The 25,325-nt window shown below is 42.5% G+C and overlaps 1 protein-coding gene across 3 annotated transcripts in view; it reads right to left on the bottom strand.

The window, feature by feature from the left end:
* TBC1D19 (TBC1 domain family member 19) overlaps positions 1–25,325 on the bottom strand; it is a 294,506-nt gene that overhangs the window by 205,509 nt on the left and 63,672 nt on the right. For all 3 annotated transcript variants that reach the window (XM_073574712.1, XM_073574713.1, XM_073574714.1), the window contains exons 2-5: positions 18,450–18,522; positions 13,410–13,455; positions 12,258–12,333; positions 2,562–2,636 (exon numbers count right to left, since the gene is read on the bottom strand). In XM_073574712.1, the coding sequence (XP_073430813.1) occupies positions 2,562–2,636; positions 12,258–12,333; positions 13,410–13,455; positions 18,450–18,522 (270 nt within the window). The remainder of the gene's footprint in view (positions 1–2,561; positions 2,637–12,257; positions 12,334–13,409; positions 13,456–18,449; positions 18,523–25,325) is intronic.

Raw genomic sequence — 25,325 nt, 5'->3', positions numbered from 1 at the left:
GCGACCCTCGATAGACTTGTAGCGTTGGTCCAAAAGGAGGAAACCACTCTCAAGTCTATCGGAGAGTGCCTTGAGGCTACTCTGAAAGACCGAGCTCAATTCAACGAACTCGGGCATGAGAGGCCTGTCCAAGGTCCTCTGCCGCTGCTGGCGGGAAGTGCCCGCAAAACCAGTGGCAGAGACCTGGGACAGGGGAACACCTGAGCGACCAGCTTCCTGGTCTCCAGATGACTGTGGTGCAGACCTGCAAGGTGCTTCCTCGCTGATGGATGGCTGGGAGGGGTCCGGGGCAGCTTGATGAAGGACCGCTTCGGGACCAGGTTGCAGGGTGCTGCTCCAGGTGCTGTGAAAAGAAAAGAAAGAAATTACTACCATAAATTAACAATCGCCAACTCCTGTGGAATAGAAAAGCACAGAATAAAACACAATACAACTAGAAAATACTTACGTTCGGGAGGCAAGGACCGGTCTTAAAAATGCCAAGGCACGATGGTATCGGTACTTCGTGCCGGTCCTTGCCGCAGCACCACTGCGAACCTTATTCTCCTGACGGATATCCCTGTTGAAGCGGTCCTTCATCGAGCGCCAACGGGTTCTGACTTTGTTCACTGTGATGGAAAAAAAAAAAAAAAGAAAAAAAGTAAGACTATGCACTGGAGGCTGTGATCATCCAACTGTGTGTGATGATAGAAACTCCATGGAGTTAATAGCATCACACACAGTTGGGTGATCCCGGCCAAGATCACTGCTGCATCACACTGCATTTAAATACTTACGAAAATCCTTGCGGACCCGGGGAGAGGCATTGTCCCAGCCATCCATCAGCGATGCGGCCACCTCGTTCCAGAGCCGCCGGATCACCACGTTGTCCGAGTGCAGTTGGTGACGGGTGTCCCACAACGGGACTCGCTCCTGGACTAGACGGATGAGCTCGTCGTTGTCCAGGGCGAGGTCCTCCTCCCGCTGTGGAGCCTAGAAAAGAAAGACAAACATTAATCTTTGAAAGATTTAAAAAAAAAAAAATATCGATAACTAGCTGAAGAGCCCGGCGCTGCCCGGGCATAGTAACTAACTGTGGTTAGTTATATAAATTTAAAATTATCCTCCATCCCATAGTCCCGTGCCCATATTCCATCATACATATCCTCCATCCCATAGTCCAGTGCCCATATACCCATCACACATCCTCCATCCCATAGTCCCATGCTCATATACCCATCATACATATTCGCCATCCCATAGTCCCGTGCCCATATACCATCATACATATCCTCCATCCCATGCCCATATACCCATCATATATATCCTCCATCCCATAGTCCCGTGCCCATATTCCATCATACATATCCTCCATCCCATAGTCCTGTGCCCATATACCCATCATACATATTCGCCATCTCATATGCCTGTGCCCATATACACATGATACATGTTCGCCATCCCATAGTCCCGTGCCCATATACCATCATACATATCCTCTATCCCATATACCCATCATATATATCCTCCATCCCATAGTCCCGTGCCCATATACCCAAACAAACAAACATACACACACACACACACAAACACACACACACACATACACACTTTGAGCCCTAGATATTGATAAACAATCCATGAAAAAATTATTTGTTTTAAATGGAAATAAATGGAAAAAAAACAACAAACATCGAAAAAAACAACCATGAAAATTTAAAAAAAATAAAATTAAAAAATACAAAAAAAAAAAAAAAAAAAAAAAAAAACCAGACTAGAAAATAAGTAAAAAAAAAAAAACAAACAGTCCGTCTGTACTTACATCACGTCTACCCGCCCGCACTTGGCCTTGCTGCTCCTGCCGTTCCTCCGGTGGTGGTGGCGTGATGGAGGATGAGCTCTGAAAATTAAACCAAAAAAATTAATCACATGTGTTTATTTTTTCAAATCCATACGGAAGCATAGTACTCACTTCTTCTGCCTCTTGCCCTGTCCCGGGGACATATTCTTCACCAGATGAAGACATGCTGCAATAAAAAAAAAAAGAGACATAAGTACATAGAAATGTATTGAAATTTCAGCCAGACATTAGGTTTTTCATACTTACATTGGTGCAGCTTGTGCTGTGTGTCCACTAGTGAGCAATCCTTAAAGTATTGTGGAATCCCAGTGCCCACACCATTTTATCACCTTGGTTCAATTTTGTTTTTTTACTGTCTAGACCAAATTTCAGTCATGTTTATGTAAAAAACGCATGCGCATAAAAACGCAAGACCATGCGCAAGTATTGCGCTCCCATAGGCTCCAATGTGGTGTTTTTGCGCATTCCGTGCGCATTCCGTGCGCATGCGTTGTTTTAACGAGACAGGGCGGAACCAAAAATGCAACATGTTGCGTCTGACGCGCCTGGCGCAAAAGACAAAAAAACGCATGCGCACGAAAGCGCAAATATGCGCAAGACCATGCGCACATCATGTAAAATATAGGTGCGCAGTGCGCATGCGCACTGGTGCGCCCGATGCGCTGCGCACAAAAGCGCTAATGTGAAACCAGCCTAACAGTAAAGCAGACGGACACACTACCTTACGTGCAAGAGGAATATTCAGCTCTGTACACATACTGTTCAGACTCTTCAGGATCCTCTTCTCCCAGCTCGCCTAAACAAAAAGAATAAAGATAAAGGCCTCAATTTATCCAGACTGGCATTTTACGCTGGCGCTAAGACGGGCCAAGTTTATTAAAGGGAACCTGAGCCAAGGTGAGCTTGTATTAGACACTGCAGAGTTTCAGAGAAAAACATTCTTTAAAAGTCACCCGTCTGCTCCCCATGAAGGACAGGTCTCTCCCTGTGGACCCACCTTCTCGACTAGTCTACAGAGTCTGATACATGCTTCCTGATCCACAGTCAGCATGTATCACCTGTCAAGTTTCCTTTAAGACTTGCAAGTCTCTTCATGAATTTATCACATCTATCAGCAGCCACTGCAAGAAAAGTACCATAAAGCGGAGCACATATCGGCCTAATTTACTATGATGAACTTGTTGGCCTTGCACCCTCCAGACTAAAGCCCCTGTCACACACAGCGAGATCACTAGCGAGATCGCTGCTAAATCACAAGTTTTGTGACGCAACAGCGATCTCACCAGCGATCTCACTGTGTGTGACATGTATCAGCGACCGCCCCCCCCCCCCCCCCGCTGGGTATCGTTGATCGTGCACTAATGTCTAGGACATTTTTTGATCGTTGGTCTCCCGCCTGCCACACGCAACGATGCATGCTGACCAGCGGGAGACCAACGATCAAAAAATGTCCTGGACATCGATCAGCGAGCTCCCAGCGCTGTAAGCAGACGCTGGGAGCTGGTCTCCAAGGTAAACTGCGGGTAACTAAGCGCGTACTTCGCTTAGTTACCCGCCGTGTACCTTGAATACCAGCGTGCTCGCGCTGGGAGCTTGTATCCATGGTAAACAGCGGGTTTCTAAGCGCCGCACGCGCTTAGTTACTCGCTGTTTACCTTGGATACCAGCTCCCAGCACGAGCACGCTGGTATCCAAGGTACACGGCGGGTAACTAAGCGAAGCGTGCGCTTGTTACCCATGGTGCTGATCGCTGGCGAGATCTGCCTGTTCGCTGGTGCGTCACTATAGTGTCTTTATTTTCTTGTGTTGCTTACAATACAGATAGTTTATTGCACAAATATTAAATTTTTCAAAGTCTGCTTCAGAGCACAGAACTAAAATAAAAGGAGAGTTGTACAATATTAAAAGTCCAGAAATAGTTCTTCAAATCTGTTCAACAACATTCCTTTGCTTTTTCATCTCAGAGGATGAATTGCTGAATCACTTTAAAATGTGTAATTTTATATTGTTTGCATTGCAGAGGAAAAGGAAAATAAGAAACGGATTTATGTGCTCATACCAAAGAAAAGGTTGGCAAATAACAATATACCTGTTGTAATCTATAAATATGACCACCATATGCTGCCAAGAAAATACTGTAAGCTAAAAACTATTACAGTTACGGAATATGGAATATCTATATTGCTTTTCACCAAGTTTTTTGTGTGTGTTACTGCTGATGAAAGCTGTAACCTAAACATGGTATAAGGAAACAGTTATTTCTTTATTGCTAGTAATTCGCATTATCCAGGAGCCCTTCAACAAATTCTCACCATCAGAACATCTTGTATTCTCACTGCCGTATAGTTGGCCATACACATGAGATAGTTGTCGGCAGAATTTTCACTGGGCAGATAGCTCCCTCTCCCGACTCCTCCATATAAATGAGCACTCGGCTGAGAGTTCATGTGTTTTGTGTGGGAAGAGAGGAGAAATCCACTGCCAAAAACAGAATTGGACAGTGAAACTCCAGCTGTCCGACCCATCTCTCCACTGACAATTGTCAGGAGACCACCACAACCTGTAGCAAATAGATGGGTTCAGTCTATTTTTATCTAATGACACTTCTAGTACAGAAAAAAACGCTTTGTCCCGTAGGTATATAGGATGTCACCTTCTAATATTCATAGGTCAGAAACAACTTAATATAAAACTTCTTAAAATTTCACCATCAATCAGGACAGTGGTACTATTCTCCAAGAAAAGACAATCTTAAATGGAAATAAATTCTAAATCCACCTGGGGCATTAATTTTCATGTCATTTACATATGGGTAAATATTACATTGTGATAACTGCCTACATTCTGAGAGTGAGCAGTAAATGGCCGCTCACTCTCCCCAGTCCCACAAGCTCACTGCCTCGGGGTAATCCATGACTCTGATCTCTCCTTCAAACCACATATCCAAGCCCTTTCCACCTCCTCCTGACTTCAACTCAAAAACATCTCCCTGATCCGTACATTCCTCAATCTAGAATCGGCACAAACTCTAGTGCATGCACTCATGATTTCTCGTCTTGACTACTGCAACCTCCTGCTGTGTGGCCTCCCCTCGAACACTCTCGCGCCCCTCCAATTTATCTTAAACTCTGCTGTGTGACTAATGCACCTGTCCCCCAACTATTCCCCGGCCTCTAATCTCTGTCAATCCCTTCACTGGCTCTCCATTACCCAGAGACTCCAGTTCAAAACCCTAACCATGGCATACAAAGCCATCCACAACCTGTCTCCTCCATACATCTATGACCTCGTCTCCAGGTACCTACCAGCACACAACCTTCGATCCTCACAAGATGTCCTTATCGACTCCCCTCTTATGTTTTCTTCCAACAATTGCATACAAGATTTCTCCCGAGCATCCCCCCTCCTCTGCAACTCTCTACCCAACATATCAGACTCTCGCCTACTGTGTAAACCTTTAAAAAGGAACCTGAAGACCTACCTCTTCCGACAAGCCTACAACCTTCAGTAACCACCAATCCACCAAACCGCTGCACGACCAGCTCTGCCCTCCTCTATTGTATCCTCACCCATCCCTTGTAGATTGTGAGCCCTCGTGGGCAGGGACCTCTCTCCTGTACCAGTCGTGACTTGTACTGAATAAGATTATTGTACTTTTTTTTTATTATGTATACCCCTCCTCACATGTAAAGCACCATGGAATAAATGGCGCTATAATAATAAATAGTAATAATAATAATTCTCTATAAATGACATATCTGGAGCATCTTTGACTTTGTGTTGTGAAGTTCCACAGTTTTGATAGAATAGTTTGTTGCCCAAACCAACTCAACCAAACGCTTTGTTGCCTTCCTGGTGCCAGAGTTCGGCATGTGATGGAAGGGGTTGATAAATTATTACAGGGGGCTGGTGAAGATCCAGCATTCGTGGTTTACAAGGTAACAAGTGACAGAATAAGTGGTAGGTGGGGGATCCTTAAGAATATCTTGAACTCCTTCACCCCGAAGCCTGTTTTCACCTTCCTGATCAGGCCAAATTTTACAATTCTGACGAGTGTCACTTTTTGTGGTTTTCTCGTGACGTATTGTACTTCATGATATTTGAAAAATTTGTTCGATATGACTTGCATTCTTTGCATTGTTTAAATTTTCAAACTTTTAATTTTTATTCCCTTAAATCAGAGATTTATGTCACATTAAACAGTTAATAACTAATATCTCCCACCTGTCTACATCAGCACAATTTTCTTATTTTTTTTCTTTTGTTTGGAAGCTACAAGGGTTAAAAGTTGTCCAGCGATTTCTCAATTTTCAAGAAAATTTCCAAAACCTTTTATTTTTAGGGACCATCTCATATTTGAAGCGACTTTGAGGGGCATATATGACAGAAAATACCCAAAAGTGACAACATTTTATAAACTGCACCCTCCCAAAGTGTTTAACACCACATTCAAGAAGTTCATTAACCCTTCACGTGCTTCACAGGAATTAATGGAATGTGGAAGAAAAAAAAACGAACATTTGACTTTTTTTTCACAAAAATTTTCCTCTAGACCAAAAATGTTTTTATTTTCGCAAGGGTAAAAGGAAAAAACGAATCCCAAAATTTGTTTTGCAATTTCTCAAGAGCATGCAGATAACCCAAAAGTGTGGGAAAAACACTGTTTGGACACATGGCAGAACTCAGGAGGGAAGTAGAGCCGATTGATTTCTTGAATATAAAACTTGCTGGAATAATTAGTGGATGCCAAGTCGAGTTTGAAGATCCCCTGATGTGCCTAAACAGTGGAAATCGCTCACAAATGACACCATTTTGGAAACTAGAACCCTAAGAGAACTTATCTAGATGTTTGGTGAGCACCTTGTACACCAGGTGCTTCACAGAAGTTTATAACGTTCAGTCATGATAATAAAAAAAATCCCATTTTCCCCACAAAAAATCTTTTTTTAACTGAAAATTTTCACAAGGGTAACATGAGATACTGCATCATACAATTTGTTGATCAAATTCTCCTGAGTACCACATATGTAGGGAAAAATTATTGTTTTGGCTGCACGGCTTGGCTAGGGAGTGAAGGAGTGACATTTGACTTTTTGAATGCAAACATTTTTGGAATCATTAGCGGATGTATATCGCCTTTGGAGAGCCCCTGATGTGCCTAAAGAGTGGCATTAACCCCCAAAAGTAAGCCCATTTTGGAAACCAGACCCCTCATGGAACTTATCTAGATGTTGTGGTGCAGTGACCACTGTGACAGCTAGGGGGCGCTGTATGGGTCATACACACACGCATATCCATTGTGGTAATGGAGATAGGATGAACGGAGGATGCTAAATGACTGTTATGTATCCCGGGGGGTGGCCCTGGGATGGAAGCTTGAACGAGTGTTGATCAGCAGAGGTACTGCTGAGGTTTTTGTTACAATGTATCAGGGAGAGCTTTCAGGTGGCTGGTGAGACGGGTGGGACCAGTCACCTACAAACCCACCCAGGGGCATGTGTCTAAAAAACGCCCATAGTAAGCCTGTATATGTGTGTATGCATGGGTGTCTGATATAGGACCTGCAATGAGGTTATAGCCATGTGATCCGGTGGGCGTGGCTATGGACCATATAAGGTGACCAGGGTAGGTCACACGAGTGAATGCCTGGATCCAATTGATCCGTGTGGAAAGGTCCCGGAAGGCTGTCGTGCTGGAAGGTGGGCTACCTTCCTGAAGCGCACATGTGGACGCTGCTGACCGTGTGTGGCCTGTGTGTAATAGCCTGTGAGTACTGGACAGTCCCTAGGAAGGAAGGGATGTCAGAAGCAGCTAAGAGGTAACCCGGTCAGGGGGAATTAACTGAGACTGTAAAGCCTGGTTGCTGGACAAAGCACAGCCTGTGTGACCACAGGGCTAAGGGAGCGGTGCTCCACTATGAATATTCATTTGGTCTGATGTAAGACTGCTGCTGCTATATGTGTATGCTGCACAATAAACCAGATGGACTGATTTATGTGAACAACCCGTGCCTGTCGTGGTTAATCCGCTGCCGAGTGAGTGTCTCCCAACATGAACAATATGCGCCACCTTACAATGTCTGGTGAGCACCTTGAACCTCCAGGTGCTTCACAGAAGTTTATAACGTTCAGTCATTAAAAAAAATAAAAATAAAATAAATATCTAATTTTTCCCACAAAAATGTTCTTTTAGCCAAAAATTTTTTTTACACAAGGGTAACAGGAGAAAATGTACCATACAATTTGTTGTGCTATTTCTCCTGAGTATGCAGATACCCAATATGTGGAGGATAACTACTGTTTGGGAGCACGGCAGATTTCGGAAGGGAAGGAGCGCCATTTGACTTTTTAATGCAAAATTTGCTGGAATCATTAGCGGACACCATGTCGCATTTGGAGAGCTCCTGATATGCCTAAATAATGGAAACTCCCCACAAGTGATCACATTTCAGAAACCCCACAAGGAACTTATCTAGATCTATGGTGAGCACCTTCAACCACCAAATGCTTCATAGAAGATTATAACATTGAGCAGTGAAAATGTAAAAAAAAAAACCCACATTTTTCCCACAAAACTGTTTTTAGCCCCAGTTTTTATTTTCACAAGGGTAAAAGGAAAAAATGGACCCTAAAATTTGTTGTGCAACTTCTCTTGAGTACGCTGATGCCCTATACAGTGGGAAAAAAAATATTTAGTCAGCCACCAATTGTTCAAGTTCTCCCACTTAAAAAGATGAGAGAGGCATGTAATTGACATCATAGGTAGACCACAACTATGAGAGTCAAACTGAGAAAACAAATCCAGAAAATCACCTTGTCTTATTTGGCAACATTTATTTAGCAAATTATGGTGTAAAATAAGCATTTGGTCACTTAAAACATGCAAGATTTCTGGCTCTCACAGACCTGTAATTTCTTCTTTAAGAGGCTTCTCTGTCCTCCACTTATTACCTGTAGTAATGGCACCTGTTTTAACTTGTTATCAGTACAAAAGACACCTGTCTACAACCTCAAACAGTAACACTCCAATCTCCACTATGGTGAAAACCAAAGAGCTGTTTAAAGACACCAGAAACAAAATTGTAGCCCTGCACCAGGCTGGAAAGACTGAATCTGCAATAGGCAAGCAGCTTGGTGTGATGAAAGCAACTGTGGGAGCAATAATAAGAAAATGGAAGACATACAAGACCACTGATAATCTCCCTCAATCTGGGACTCGACGCAAGATCTCACCTCGTGGAGTCAAAATGATCACAAGAACGGTGAGCAAAAATCCCATAACCACACGGGGGGGACTTAGTGAATGACCTACATAGAGCTGGGACCACCGTAACAAAAGCTATAATCAGTAACACACTACGTTGCCAGGGACTCAGATCCTGCGGTGCCAGATGTGTCCCCCCGCTTAAGCCAGTTCATGACCGGGCCCGTCTGAAGTTTGCTAGAGAGCATTTGAATTATCCAGAAGAGTATTGGGAGAATGTCATATGGTCTGATGAAACCAAAGTAAAAATGTTTGGTAGAAACAAAACTCGTAATGTTTGGAGGAGACAGAATGCGGAGTTACATCCAAAGAACACCATACCTACTCTGAAGCATGGGGGTGGCAACATCATTCTTTGGGGCTGTTTCTCTGCAAAGGGACCAGGATGACTGATCCGTATACATGAAAGAATGAATGGGGCCATTTATCGAAAGATTTTGAGTGCAAACCTCCTTCCATCAGCAAGGGCATTAAAGATGAAACGTGGATGGGTCTTTCAGCATGATAATGATCACAAGCATACCGCCAGGGCAACGAAGGAGTGGCTTCATAAGAAGCATATGAAGGTCCTGTTGTGGCCTAGCCAGTCTCCAGAATTCAACCCCATAGAAAACCTTTGGAGGGATTTGAAAGTCCGTGTTGCCCAGCAACTGGCCCAAAACATCACTGCTCTAGAGGAGATCTGCATGGAGGAATGTGCCAATATATCACCAACAGTGTGTCCCAACCTTGTGAAGACTTACAGAAAACGTTTGACCTCTGTCATTGCCAACAAAGGATATATAACAAAATACTGAGATGAACTTTTGTTAAAGACCAAATACTTGTTATCCACCATAATTTGCAAAATAAATCTTGCCAAATCAGACAAGGTGATTATCTGGATTTGTTTTCTCATTTTGACTCTCATAGTTGTGGTCTACCTATGATGTCAATTACGGGCCTTTCTTATCTTTATAAGTTGGAGAACTTGCACAATTGGTGGCTGACTAAGTACTTTTTTCCCCTACTGTATGTGGGGGAAAACTACTGTTCGGGACCACCGCAGGGCTCAGAAAGGATGAAGTGACGTTTTGGATTTTAATGGAATGTTCTGCGGGTGTAAGGTCATGTTTTAAGAGCCCTTGATGTGCCCAAAACAGGGGAAACCACACACAAGTGACCCCATTTTTAAAACTAGACACCTCAATGAATGTATTTAGATGTGTGGTGAGCATCCTGAATCCTCAGGTGCTTCACAGAAGTGTCTACTGTTGAAAATGAAATTTAAAAAAAAAAATCCCCACAAAAATGTTATTTTAGCCCCTTTTTTATTTTCACAAGGGTATCAGGAGAAAATGGACCACAAAAAAAATGTTGAGAAATTTCTCTTGAGTACACCAATACCCCATATGTGGTCAAAAACTCAGTTCAGATTTTGCTGGACTGGAGTGAGGATGCCATGTCACATTGGTAGTGTCCCTGAGGTGGCAGAAAAGCAGAACCCCCCATAAGTGACCCCATTTTACAAACTATACCTCTCAATAAATCTAGGGGTGCAGAAATTATATTGGCACCACAGGTGTTTCACAGAAATTTATACTATTGGGCAGTGAAATAATTACATTTTTACCCCTAAAATTGTACGTTAGCCCAAAATTTTACATTTTCATACTGGGAAATGTGTAAAAATGGCACCAAAATTATTCCCACAATTTCTGCTGAATGTAGAAATATCCAATATGTTAGCTGTACAGTCTCGCTACACAGCGAGACTTGGGAGAGATGGAGTGCCATTTGCCTCGTGGAGCGCGGATTTTGCTAGAATATTTTGCAGACTTCAAATACACAGCCCCTAAGTGATAGAAGAGAAAAATCCCCAATCAATTTACCCCATTTTGGAAATGCTACCCCTTCGAGAGTTTATCTACAGGTGTAGTGGTGATTTTGACTCCATTGTTTTCCAAAAACCAGCAGTAGTGGATGTTGCGGAGTTAAAATTGCAAATGGCCATTGCAGTGCCCAGTGAGTCGCAGTCACAAGTACGTTGTAGTGCCCAGCTCTTGCTTCTGGAGACGCGCACCCGTAATTTAGGGGGGGGGGGGGTCTGTCATCGCCACAGAAATCTCAAACATATCGATGCTAAATGTGGTTTAGACACATTATGGGGTTCAGAAGAGAGGGGGCTTTTGGATTTGAGAGCGCAGAATTTGCTGAATTTCTTTTGGTGTGCGAGGAGCTATAGAGATTTTCCAGAGCCTTTGTACTACCAGTAACGTGGAACACCCCTATATTTCCATTGACAGATGACGGACCAGAGTGAGGCCTTGCTATTTTTGTGGATTGGAGTTGAAGGTTTTGTTGGGAACATTTTACACAACATTTGGGATCACTTTTATCTGGCGCTCTATGCTGAGCACTTACAGCGAGGTTTACATGTAAATATCCGAGTGACGTAATTGAAATGAAACCACCGAAGGAGGCACTCACTATAATGGGTCAGCAGAATTATTCTGGACTCCATCTGGTCATTGTTCAGTGGCGTCCTTCTTTTCAGAAGTGTACAAAATTGTGGCGGACCGTGATTTTTATGCATGACTAAAAAGACGGACACCGAAGGACCACAGGTCAGCAAGCATCCACAGTGCCTCCATCTGCCTAATTATAGGGAATCTTCCACCGGAGGACATTACAGTGCTTGCTATGTCCGCCCCGTTTCCTGCCAGTTCTTGAATAAAAGGACTATAAATTTGCCCGGTTCCTCTATATGTGGTGCATGTATTATATTCTTCAACCTACACTGTGCACTTTATTATTACCTGCTGCTGCTCTCATTCCCCACCATTTTGGAGGCCATTTTTCTACCCTGTCTTTTTTCATTTGTTTTTATATCATTGTTATCACAGTAGATTATGTTGATCATAAATCTATATATGAATGTGCTCTCACATGGAATCATGGCAGCATAACACAACAGACCAATCCATTAATCTGCTTGTAAATGTCCAGAAAATAACTACCTACAGTTACATTTATTTTTCAATTAGTTTTTTTATTTTTAACTTCGATTAGTTTCCAAAAATGGCTAGATTCAGATTAAATGACATTAAAAATCAGCCAAACGTGACTGCACTGCATGCATAACTGTCCAGTATCTGATGTTCTCGCCACCTACCTGAGCTCGCCTCATATATGCCAAGGGTTCTTTGATATGTTCAGCTGGTGCTGCAGGATGGCAAGGAGCTGGAAGCCTAGAATACAAAAATTAAGAAAAAAAAAGTAAACTCCATTTTTTCATGACAATTTATTTGAAGTTGAACTGGTGCCTGCCTGCATGGATATTTGCTGCATGATAAAATAATCCCATCAAAAACATGATCTCAAAAATTTTCACTGCAGGGATCCTGATCAATCATATGTAAATCTGTTGGAAAATCTGACAGCAAGAGTAGCAATTCCCTGCAGCGCCACCACATGTGAAATGAAGAATTGCATAACCTCCAATGAAAACAATAGACTCTGTGAAAAGAATAGATTGGCCATGTCCTTCAAAGTGAAAGACGTCCTTGGTGGCCACTCTCCGCTGTGACGTAAAATTGGGATCATCCTCTAAGTAGTGAGATTTTCCCAAAAAAGTTAAAAATTGGTTATCTAAAATAGATCTGATTTAGAATGCCCAGACTCAAATTTTGGTGTCCAGGTTTTTCACGAAAGACAGCTGTCACCCTTTGTGAATCTTCACATCACATGCTTTGAGGATTCTGTGGTGCTAGTCATGGGACCGCAAGTATGCGATATGTATACTTCCAGACACATTTCGACTAGACGTGCGTGGACAAGCACAATGCAAGGGAATTGAACAAGGCTGTGCACATTTAGTCAGAATGTGGGCAGGAGTACGCGTATCACATACTTTCGGTTACATGACCGCTCAGTCTTGCCACTGGCAAATCCCAAGAGTATGTGCTGAGGATTGTGAGGATTCTGCAGAGTTGCTTTATTCTAAGTGTGCCCCATCTGGAGACGGATAAGCTTTCCCATGGACAGTGTTGGAATCATGATCACTATAATAAGGAACGGCATTGGTAGTGATGGGTTTTGAGGTGCTGGGCGATAAGCTCAGGCTCCTCTGATAGGATGGGTCTAAATATGCATTTAGATAGCGGCCAGGAAGAAATGCGCTTGACTAAATGTTCTTTGCCTGCTAGCCCTCTTATAGAGCCAATTGATCTCCATGTTGTCACAATATGTAAATTTCACACATTTATGTCAGCATTATGGAAAACAGTAAGCCAGTCATTTTTGGATATCAGAAGATGATACATACACACTAAGCTCGCGATACACAGCATTCTGAAGTTTTTTCTCCCAACCTGAAAAAAAAAACAAACAGAAAAATAGAAAATGTTGGAGGAATGAGAAATATTTAAAAATATTAATTTATCAATAGCTTATAAAGTCATGGCTGAAAATGTTGGCACCCTTGAAATTTTCCAGAAAATGAAGCATTTCTCCCAGAAAATTATTGTAATTACACGTTTTACTACACACATTTATTTCCTTTGTGTGTACTGGAACAACATAAAAAAAAACTGAAAATGATTGCAAATTGGACATAATTTCACACAAACCCCGTTTGAGGGGTTGACAGGCTCAGGCCGGTTTCACATTCGCGCTTTTGAGCGCAGCGACGGCCTGCGCACGGCCGCCGCTAAGCCCCGCCCCCTACCCCGCCTCCACCGGTATCTCCGCCTCCGGGCGCATGACGTTGCATGCGTCGTGCGTCCCCTATCTTCATCACAGAGGGCGCAGGCCGTGCGCAGTCTGCGCACAGTCTGCGTTTGGCGGCGCATGCGTCCTTTTGACGGTGCGCCGAGCAGCGCCAAACGCAACCTGTTGCATTTTGGTTGTGCTCGGCGCACCGTCAAAAGGACGCATGCGCCGCCAAACGCAGACTGTGCGCAGACTGCGCACGGCCTGCGCCCTCTGTGATGAAGATAGGGGAGGCATGACGCATGCAACGTCATGCGCCCGGAGGCGGAGATACCGGTGGAGGCGGGGCAGGGGGCGGGGCTTAGCGGCGGCCGTGCGCAGGCCGTCGCTGCGCTCAAAAGCGTGAATGTGAAACCGGCGTCAGCTGCTCCTCTAGGTAGACTCAGGCACATGGGTGGTTAAAGTCTCTCAATGGTTTATTGCCACATAAAACAAAAACAAAACAACAAAAAGGTAATAGAAAAAGGCCTGTCCGGCTCAAATGAAAATAAATAGTCCATAGACCATCCTGCCCAGGTCCTATGGTACAACACACACAGCAGCTCTCGTAGGTGCTAGCAATCTGGAGGCTTGATACCTCCACAAACAAGGTGAAAGAAAAAAAAAAAAAAACTGGCTGGACATTTAACTCCCCTCCAGCAACACCCTGGAGGTGGAGATATGGTGGATAGGTGCCCCGCCCATCTCTGACCTACCCACCATGAAAGCCATGCCCATATAGCGACTGGATTGCTCTCAGCACATACGATACTGGAGAAAACACTTATGGTTTTCACGTCACACAGAACAGCAATCTTTGTGACATATCTCCCCTCATGTACAACACCAGTGACCATGTCACATTTTCCCCTCCCTCTAACAAAAGCCTGGGGGCTTTGGCACCCTCGGACACCAAACAGGGAATTCGGGAGAGGGCATCTGCATTCACGTGTAGCTTCCCGGGCTTGTGCTCTACGTGGAACCTGAAATCCTGGCGGCCTAAGAACCACCTAGTCACCCGGGCATTCTTACCTTGTTTCTCCCTTAACCATCTCAGCGGGGCATGATCAGACACAAGTTTGAACCTCCGGCCTAGTACATAATACCTCAATGTATCCACTGCCCAACTGCCCATTTTATGGCCAGACACTGCTCCACAATGGCGTAATTTTTCTCGCATGACAAGAGCTTCCGGCTCAAATACAGGATGGGATGTTCTTCCCCATTTATCTCCTGAGACAGCACAGCTCCCAACCTGACTTCTGAGGCATCTGTCTGGACCAAGAACTCCTTGCTGAGGTCTGGTGTGACCAGAACCGGATGTTTACACACAGAGCCTGCTTCAGCTTCTGAAAAGTCATCTCTGTGTCAATAGTCCATTTAACTGCAGTCGACTTGGTACCTTTAAGCAGATCTGTCAATGGGGCGGCAATTCTAGCAAAACTTAGGATGAACCGCCTGTTATAGCCCACAATGCCAAGAAATGACTTACAGTACCTTGCGAAAGTATTTGGCTCCCTGGAACTTTTCAACCTTTTCCCACATATCATGCTTCAAACATAAAAGGTACCAAATGTAAATTTTTGGTGAAGAATCAACAAGTGGGACACAATTGTGAAGGTGAACAAAATTTATTGGTTATTTTACATTTTTGTGGAAATTCAAAAACTGAAAAGTGGGGCGTGCAATATTATTCGGCCCCTTTACTTTCAGTGCAGCAAACTCACTCCAGAAGTTCATTGTGGATCTCTGAATGATCCAATGTTGTCCTAAATGACTAATGATGATAAATATAATCCACCTGTGTGTAATCAAGTCTCCGTATAAATGCACCTGCTCTGTGATAGTCTCAGGGTTCTGTTTGAAGTACAGAGAGCATCATGAAGACCAAGGAACATAACAGGCAGGTCCGTGATACTGTTGCGGAGAAGTTTAAAGCCGGAATTGGATACAAAATGATTTCCAAAACTCTAAACATCCAAAGGAGCACTGTGCAAGCGATCATATTGAAATGGAAGGAGTATCATACCACTGCAAATCTACCAAGACCCGGCCGTCCCTCTAAACTTTCATCTCAAACAAGGAGAAGACTGGTCAGAGATGCAGCCAAGAGGCCCATGATCACTCTGGATAAACTGCAGAGATCTACAGCTGAGGAGGGACAGTCTGTCCATAGGACAACAATCAGTCATACACTGCACAAATCTGGCCTTTATGGAAGAAAGCCATTTCTCAAAGATATCCATAAAAAGTGTTGTTTAAAGTTTGCAACAAGCCACCTGGGAGACACATCAAACATGTGGTAGAGGGTGCTCTGGTCAGATGAAACCAAAATCAAACTTTTTGTCAACAATGCCAAACGATATGTTTGGCGTAAAGGCAACACAGCTCATCACCCTGAACACTCCATCCCCACTATCAAACATGGTGGTGGCAGCATCATGGCTTGGGCCTACTTTTCTTCAGCAGGGACAGGGAAGATGGTTACAATTGATGGGAAGATGGATGGAGTCAAATACAGGACCATTCTTGAAGAAAACCTGTTGGAGTCTGCAAAAGACCTGAGACTGGGACGGAGATTTGTCTTCCAACAAGACAATGATCCCAAACATAAAGCAAAATCTACAATGGAATGGTTCACAAATAAATGTATTCAGGTGCTAGAATGGCCAAGTCAAAGTCCAGACCTGAATCCAATCGAGAATCTGTGGAAAGAGCTGAAAACTGCTGTTCACAAACGATCTCCATCAAACCTCACTGAGCTCGAGCTGTTTGCCAAGGAAGAATGGGCAAGAATTTCAGTCTCTCGATGTACACAACTGATAGAGACATATCCCAAGCGACTTGCAGCTGTAATCGCAGCAAAAGGTGGCGCAACAAAGTATTAAGTTAAAGGGGCCGAATAATATTGCACTCCCCACTTTTCAGTTTTTGAATTTCCACAAAAATTTAAAATAACCAATAAATTTCGTTCAACTTCACAATTGTATCCCACTTGTTGTTGATTCTTCACCAAAAATTTACATTTGGTATCTTTTTGTTTGAAGCATGATATGTGGGAAAAGGTTGAAAAGTTCCAGGGGGCCGAATACAAGGCACTGTACACTCACTGGCCACTTTATTAGGTACACCATGCTAGTAACGGGTTGGACCCCCTTTTGCCTTCAGAACTGCCTCAATTCTTCGTGGCAGAGATTCAACAAGGTGCTGGAAGCATTCCTCAGAGATTTTGGACCATATTGACATGATGGCATCACACAGTTGGCGCAGATTTGTCGGCTGCACATCCCTGATGCGAATCTCCCGTTCCACCACATCCCAAAGATGCTCTATTGGATTGAGATCTGGTGACTGAGGAGGCCATTTGAGTACAGTGAACTCATTGTCATGTTCAAGAAACCAATCTGAGATGATTCGAGCTTTATGACATGGCGCATTATCCTGCTGAAAGTAGCCATCAGATGTTGGGTACATTGTGGTCATAAAGGGATGGACATGGTCAGCAACAATACTCAGGTAGGCTGTGGCGTTGCAACGATGCTCAATTGGTACCAAGGGGCCCAAAGAGTGCCAAGAAAAAATTCCCCACACCATGACACCACCACCACCAGCCTGAACCGTTGATACAAGGCAGGATGGATCCATGCTTTCATGTTGTTTACGCCAAATTCTGACCCTACCATCCGAATGTCGCAGCAGAAATCGAGACTCATCAGACCAGGCTACGTTTTTCCAATCTTCTACTGTCCAATTTCGATGAGCTTGTGCAAATTGTAGCCTCAGTTTCCTGTTCTTAGCTGAGAGGAGTGGTACCCGGTGTGGTCTTCTGCTGCTGTAGCCCATCTGCCTCAAAGTTCGACGCACTGTGCGTTCAGAGATGCTCTTCTGCCTACCTTGGTTGTAACGGGTGGCAATTTGAGTCACTGTTGCCTTTCTATCAGCTCGAACCAGTCTGCCCATTCTCCTCTGACCTCTGGCATCAACAAGGCATTTCCGGCCACAGAACTGCCGCTCACTGGATTTTTTTTCTTTTTCGGACCATTCTCTGTAAACCCTAGAGATGGTTGTGCGTGAAAATCCCAGTAGATCAGCAGTTTCTGAAATACTCAGACCAGCCCTTCTGGCACCAACAATCATGCCACGTTCAAAGGCACTCAAATCACCTTTCTTCCCCATACTGATGCTCGGTTTGAACTGCAGGAGATTGTCTTGACCATGTCTATATGCCTAAATGCACTGAGTTGCCGCCATGTGATTGGCTGATTAGAAATTAAGTCTTAACACACAGTTGGACAGGTGTACCTAATAAAGTGGCCAGTGAGTGTATATTGATATATAAGAGATGCTCGTAAAGCAAGACCACATGGGCAGTTGGACACAACTCCACCAGCCATGGACGGCTTCAAAATTGTGCGGTCGATGGCCACTGTTTGTGGGTTGCGCTTCGATTACTTGTGACCAGCAGTCAATGTGGCCTCACCATTTACTTTTTCATCTCTGTTTTAGATCTGTTCAAATACCCAATAAACAAAAAGAATTAACATGTTATGGCTTCATATGTTTTGAGAGGACTATTGGACCATTATAGTTCATGGTCTCCGCACAGTGACAGTACCTGATGCCTTGAAAAAATCTTTGATATCTTCCTTAAGCGTTTCAAGTTTAATATCTGGATTGAGCAGACTTCTCTGTAAAAACACAAAATTGAAAAACAAAATTAATGGCGCCTTCCTGATAATAACACCAGCAGATTTGAGAAATTAACTGTAAAGAAAATAACACAAGGCTGCCAAGAAATATAATGCACCATTGGTATAAAAGATACTGAAAATCACACACAACAATCTAAACACTTAATGGCTTTAATAAATTTTTGATTAGACTGTTCTGTCCCATCTGAAATATCTTAAAGAAAAGTTAGTGCATTGGACCAAACACTTATCACTGACATAGGATAAAGAATAGAATTAGGATATAGGGATTTTCCGCTCTTTATTAAAAGTTACGAATGGGACATCATCTTATAAAGAAATCTAAACTTGCCTCCAAAATCCATTCTTTGCTCCAGTACAGCCGAACTCTTAAAGTGTCCTCTGCACCAGAGATAAGAGAAAAAAAAAAATTGTGATCCAGCTTGAGACGGAGGCGGCTGCAACTTTACAAAGCTTTATTAGACAACTTAAAAATATGTTAGTTCTTTAAAAATGTCTCCATAGCAAACACCGAGCACACCAGTGAGGAGGATCAACGCGTTTCAACTAAAAAGTCTTAGTCATGATCTACCTGACAATGCATTGAAAAACTATATACAGTTGTGGCCAAAAGTATTGACACCCCTGCAATTCTGTCAGATAATACTCAGGTTCTTCCTGAAAATGATTGCAAACACATTCTTTGGTATTATTATCTTCATTTAATTTGTCTTAAATGAAAAAACACAAAAAGAATTGTCCTAAAGCCAAATTGGATATAATTCCACACCAAACATAAAAAAGAGGGTGGACAAAAGTATTGGCACTGTTCGAAAAATCATGTGATGCTTCTCTAATTTGTGTAATTAACAGCACTTGTAACTTGACTCAACCTCTGTCCTGTGTCCTTGTGTGTACCACATTGAGGATTTATTCTGCCGAAATATAGGCTGAACAGGATGGACAAATGTCTTTTTTCGGCCTTGATAACTATGTTACACATGGCAATGTGCCACCAGAGAGTTGAAGGTACAGGAAGCGCTAAAAGTCACCTGTATTTTTATGTAAAAATAAAAAGTACGTTTGGTATTGCCATATCCGGAATGATCCAACTTATAAAACTGTCACACTAGTTAACCCCTTCAGTGAACACTGAAAAAGAAAAAAAAAAAGTGGGGTACAAAACGATGCTTTTTCATCATGCCGAACGAAAAGTGGAATAAAGAGCGATCAAAATGACGAATGTAAATAAAAATGGTAATGCACAAGCAACCATACAGCTCCATCAACGGAAAAATAAAAAGTTAGAGCTCTCAGAATAAAGCGATGCAAAAATAAATGATTTTTTTCTATAAAATAGTTTTTATTGTGTAAATGCGCCAAGACATAAAAAAAAAAAAAAAAAAAAAAAAAAAAGATAAATGTGGTATCACTGTAATCGTACTGACCCAAATAATAAAGCTGCCTTTTCAATTTTACCAGAAGCAGCGCGGAATTTAAAAAAAATATATTGAATTGCTGGTTTTTGTTCATTCTGCCTCCCAAAAATCAAAATAGAAAGCTAGCAAAAATTGTTATGAGATCGAAATTGGTACCAATAAAAACGTTCATTCATTGGGGGATGTACAGTGCCTTGTGCAAACATTCGGCCCCCTGGAACTTTTCAACCTTTTCCCACACATCATGCTTCAAACAAAGATATCAAATGTAAATTTTTGGTGAAGAATCAACAAGTGGGACACAATTGTGAAGTTGAACGAAATTTATTGGTTATTTTAAATTTTTGTGCAAATTCAAAAACTGAAAAATGGGGCGGGCAATATTAGTCGGCCCCTTAAACTTAACACTGTGTTGCTCCACCTTTTGCTGCGATTACAGGTGCAAGTCGCTTGGGGTATGTATCAGTTTTGTACATCGAGAGACTGAAATTCTTGCCTATTCTTCCTTGGCAAACAGCTCGAGCTCAGTAAGGTTTGATGGAGAACGTTTGTGAACAGCAGTTTTCAGCTCTTTCCACAGATTCTCGATTGGATTCAGGTCTGGACTTTGACTTGGCCATTCTAACACCTGGATACGTTTATTTGTGAATTATTCCATTGTAGATTTTGCTTTATGTTTGGGATTATTGTCCTGTTGGAAGACAAATCTCTGTCCCAGTCTCAGGTCTTTTGCAGACTCCAACAGGTTTTCTTCAAGAATGGTCCTGTATTTGGCTCCATCCATCTTCCCATCAATTGTAACCATCTTCCCTGTCCCTGCTGAAGAAATGCAGGCCCAAACCATGATGCTGCCACCACCATGTTTGGCAGTGGGGATGGTGTGTTCAGGGTGATGAGCTGTGTTGCCTTTACGCCAAACATATCGTTTGGCATTGTTGACAAAAAGTTAAATTTTGGTTTCATCTGACCAAAGCACCTCGTTCCACATGTTTGGTGTGTCTCCCAGGTGGCTTGTTGCAAACTTTAAACAACACATTTTATGGATATCTTTGAGAAATGGCTTTCTTTTTACCACTCTTCCATAAAGGCCAGATTTGTGCAGTGTATGACTGATTGTTGTCCTATGGACAGACTGTCCCTCCTCAGCTGTAGATCTCTGCAGTTCATCCAGAGTGATCATGGGCTTCTTGGCTGCATCTCTGCTCCGTCTTCTCCTTGTTTGAGATGAAAGTTTAGAGGGACGGCCGGGTCTTGGTAGATTTGCAGTGGTATGATACTCCTTCCATTTCAATATGATCACTTCCACAGTGCTCCTTGGGATGTTTAAAGTTTTGGAAATCATTTTGTATCCAAATCTGGCTTTAAAACTTCTCCACAACAGTATCACGGACTTGCCTGTTGTGTTCCTTGGTCTTCATGATGCTCTCTGTGCTTGAAAAAGAACCCTGAGACTATCACAGAGCAGGTGCATTTATACGGAGACTTGATTACACACAGGTGGATTATATTTATCATCATTAGTCATTTTAGGACAACATTGGATCATTCAGAGATCCACATTGAACTTCTGGAGTGAGTTTGCTGCACTGAAAGTAAAGGGGCCGAATAATATTGCACGCCCCACTTTTCAGTATTTTATTTTCCTCAAAAATTTAAAATAACCAATAAATTTCGTTCAACTTAACAAGAAGTGGGACACAATTGTGGATTCTTCACCAAAAATTTACATTTGGTATCTTTATGTTTGAAGCATGATATGTGGGAAAAGGTTGAAAAGTTCCAGGGGGCCGAATACTTTTGCAAGGCACTGTAGTTTGTAAAATTATGTCACTTATCGGGGGGAGTGGTTTTGCTGTTCTGGCACCTCAGGAGCTCTGCCAAAGTGACATGGCACCCTCAAAGCATTCCAGAAAAAAGCTGAAATCCAATATGGCACTTCTCTTCTGAGCTTTGCCCTGTGCCTCAAAAGTACTGAGGTCCATTTTCTCCTGCTATCCGTGCGAAAATAAAAAAGTGTGTAGCTAAAAGAGCATTTTTGTTGGAAAAAATAGATTTTTTTAAATTTTGACGGCTCAACACTATAAACTTCTGTAAAGCACTTGGGGTGCTCATCACACATATAGATACATTCCTTGAAGGGTCTAGTTTCCAAAATGGGAGACACTTGTGGGGTGTTTCCACTATTTAGGCACATCAGGGACTCTACAAAAGTGACATGGCGGCCGCTCACGATTCTAGGCATTTTTGAGTTAAAAAAAATCAAAATGATGCTTTGGGTTCCATTTTCTCGTTTCTCTTGTGAAAATAAAAAAATGGGGGGTTAAAGTGACAATGTTCATTTTTTACTTCCATGTAGCATCAATTCTTGTGAAGCACCTGAAAGGTTAATAAACTTCTTGAATGTGGTTTTAAGCAGTTTGAGCGGTGAAATTTTTAGAATACTGTCACACTTGTGTATTTTCTGTCATATAAGCTCCCCAAAGTCACTTCAAATGTGATGTGGTCCTTAAAAAATGGTTTTGTAAATTTTGTTTGAAAAATTAGAAATTGCTGATTGACTTTTAACCCCTCCAACTTACTAACAAAAAAATGATCTTTAAAAAATGATGTTAAAGTTAAGTAGACATATGGGTTTTTTTTGTTTTTTTTTATAAATGATTTTGTACAGCATGACTAACTGGTTTAAGGAAATAAAAATTGAAAATTGCTAAATTTTTGCCAAATGTTTTCACAAATACACCTAAGTTATATAGAAAAATCTTTATTACTAACATGAAGTACAATATGTCACATAAAACACTATTTCAGAATCAGTGGGATCTGTTGAAGCGTTCCAGAGTTATTATCACATAAAGTGACAGTGGTCAGAATTGTAAAATTTGATCTGGTAATGGCTTGGGGGTTAAGTCAGAATAAGGCTACTTTCACACATCAGTTTTTTGCCATCAGGCGCGATCCGGCTCTTTTTTTAAAAACCGGATCCGGCTAAATCTGAAGCCGGATCCGGTTTTTACCCATTGACTTGTATTAGCGCCGGATCGTGCCACATGGCCTTGCGTTTCGTCCGGTTTTTGCCGGATTCGGAGAAACGTTGCATTCCGGCGTCTGGAAAAAACGGCAACAGTAACGTTTTTTTGTCTCTGGCAAAAAAGCCGGAAAAGCCGGATCCAGCGATTCCGTTTTTTTTGCTTCAATTGAAGTCTATGGACGCCGCAATGCGCCGGATTCAGCAAAAGAAGGATCCGGTGGCCAGATCCAGTTTTTACGTCTGAGCATGCTCAGAAGTTGGCCAACCCCCAGGAAACATATATTATGCCAGTGGGGCCCTCACCCTCAACCACTACCATGGAGCCTGCCAAGGAAGCATCCCAAAGGCCATCAAGGCATCAGCCATCCAGTCAGCAGCGGAGGCCGCAAGCAGCAGCAGATGCTGCCAGCAGCAGTTGTAGACGGCGGCCAACATCTAACATCGCCAGCAGCAGCAGACGCCGCGCAGCTGAAGTGCATGCCACCAGCAGCAGACGCCGCGCGGTTCAAGTGCATGCTGCCAGTAGCAGACGCCGCGTAGCTGAAGAACACGCCACCCAGCATCAGCCAACGGCCGCCAGCAGACGCCGGGCAGCAGCACGAGACGCTCCCAGCACAGCAGCAGATGCCACCAGCATCAGACGCTGGCCACCATCATCACATGCCAAAATCAGTAGTGGAAATGTCTTCTGGGAGCCCTCCCTCGCATCGACAGCGCTTACAGGTAAAAAATGTTTTAATTTTTTTTATATTTTTTGGTAAAGTAGATGCAGCTTCAATAGTAAAAGATAGGATCTAAACATTTTTAAAAAATTATATACTCACTATCTGATGGCCTCCGGACTCTTTCTGTTCTCTACACACTCTTCTGTTCCAAGTAATGCTTTGCGCCAAAGACCGCTCATGACATTGGGCGTGAGTGATATCATCAGCGTTTTGAGCAAAACATATACTGTGACTGGAAAATGCCGGGTGCGTGGTGAGAGTAGGGACAGAGTCTGGGGGCTGTGGGATGGTGACTATATTCCTTTTATGTTTGTTATTGTATGTTTTTCTGGCGCCGCTGATCAACCGACGTTAGTGGTGGCGTGGGTCTTTAGAACTCCGCACTGCGTCTGCGTCTAACGGATTTGTCGCACAATAGCGGAACCCTACCAAGCACCTACGTGTGATTTTTTTGTGACAGACAGACAGACCTGACACGATAAGATGAAATTATATATATATATATATATATATATATATATATATATATATATATATACATACACACACACACACATACATACACATATATATATATATATATATATATATATATATATATATATATACACACTGTATATACACATACATATATATATATATATATATATATATATATATATATATACACACATACACACACACACACACACACACGGAGTGGGCTCGCAATTCATAAGTTTCTTGCATACATATCACAGAAACACAACATCAAAGTACACACAATATAAGACTATTTAGTACCGACACCACACTGCAGACAACAAATAAAAATAGATCATTGCAGATATCACACTGCACACAGCACATATGCCTAAATCCAAGCACAAATTTATTTTGTTTTATGTTTTTTATTATAGTCTTCGGAATCTTTTGGCCGTTCAAGAGGTCCTCCAAGTGCCTCCCAGGGCAGTCGACATGTACAACACGGCGGTCGTCCTCGTGTAAGTACCTTTTTTTTTCCTTCACCTTTATTTTAATGATTTCTAAAATATTTTTTGCCTTATTATTTCCCCCTTTTTTTTTAAATTTATTCAAAACTTTTGGCATTTTTTAAATTCTTCTTTTTTTGGGCCGTTTTTTCCAAATAATTTTTTACAAATTTTATTGTCCTTTTTTCAATTTTTTTTTTTTTTTTTTTACACCTTTTTTTGGTACTTATTTTTAAAAAAATTTTATTCTCTCTTTTTGGTAGAATGTTTTTTGATGGGTTTTTTTGTCTAGTTCTGAGGGTAACTTTTTTTTTTCCTTTAACAGGATTCACAGCGTGCTCCTGACTCGGACGGTGAGGAGGGGGGGCTGGACATTGACCTCATTGATCTGGTCTGAGAAAGGGAGCCGCTGTGGAATATGGGGGACCGCCGACATGCCGATCTCATAGTGACACAGAAGATGAGGGAGGAAATCTGTGCCCAACTTGTGGCCAACTGGAGGACCTCGATGCTCGGGCCAAGATTCAAAACCGTAAGTATACACATTTCAGTAATGTGGCTGCATGTAAACCAGTGTTTCCCAAACTTCAGTCCTCGTGGACCTTATTTGGGTTCTGTTTTCAGGATTTCTTTTGTA

Source organism: Dendrobates tinctorius, unplaced genomic scaffold (assembly GCF_039654945.1).
Source record: "Dendrobates tinctorius isolate UK_male_01 unplaced genomic scaffold, ASM3965494v1 ptg000039l, whole genome shotgun sequence".
NCBI classification, from domain to species: Eukaryota; Metazoa; Chordata; class Amphibia; order Anura; family Dendrobatidae; genus Dendrobates; species Dendrobates tinctorius.
This window is presented reverse-complemented; position numbering and strand designations above follow the sequence as displayed.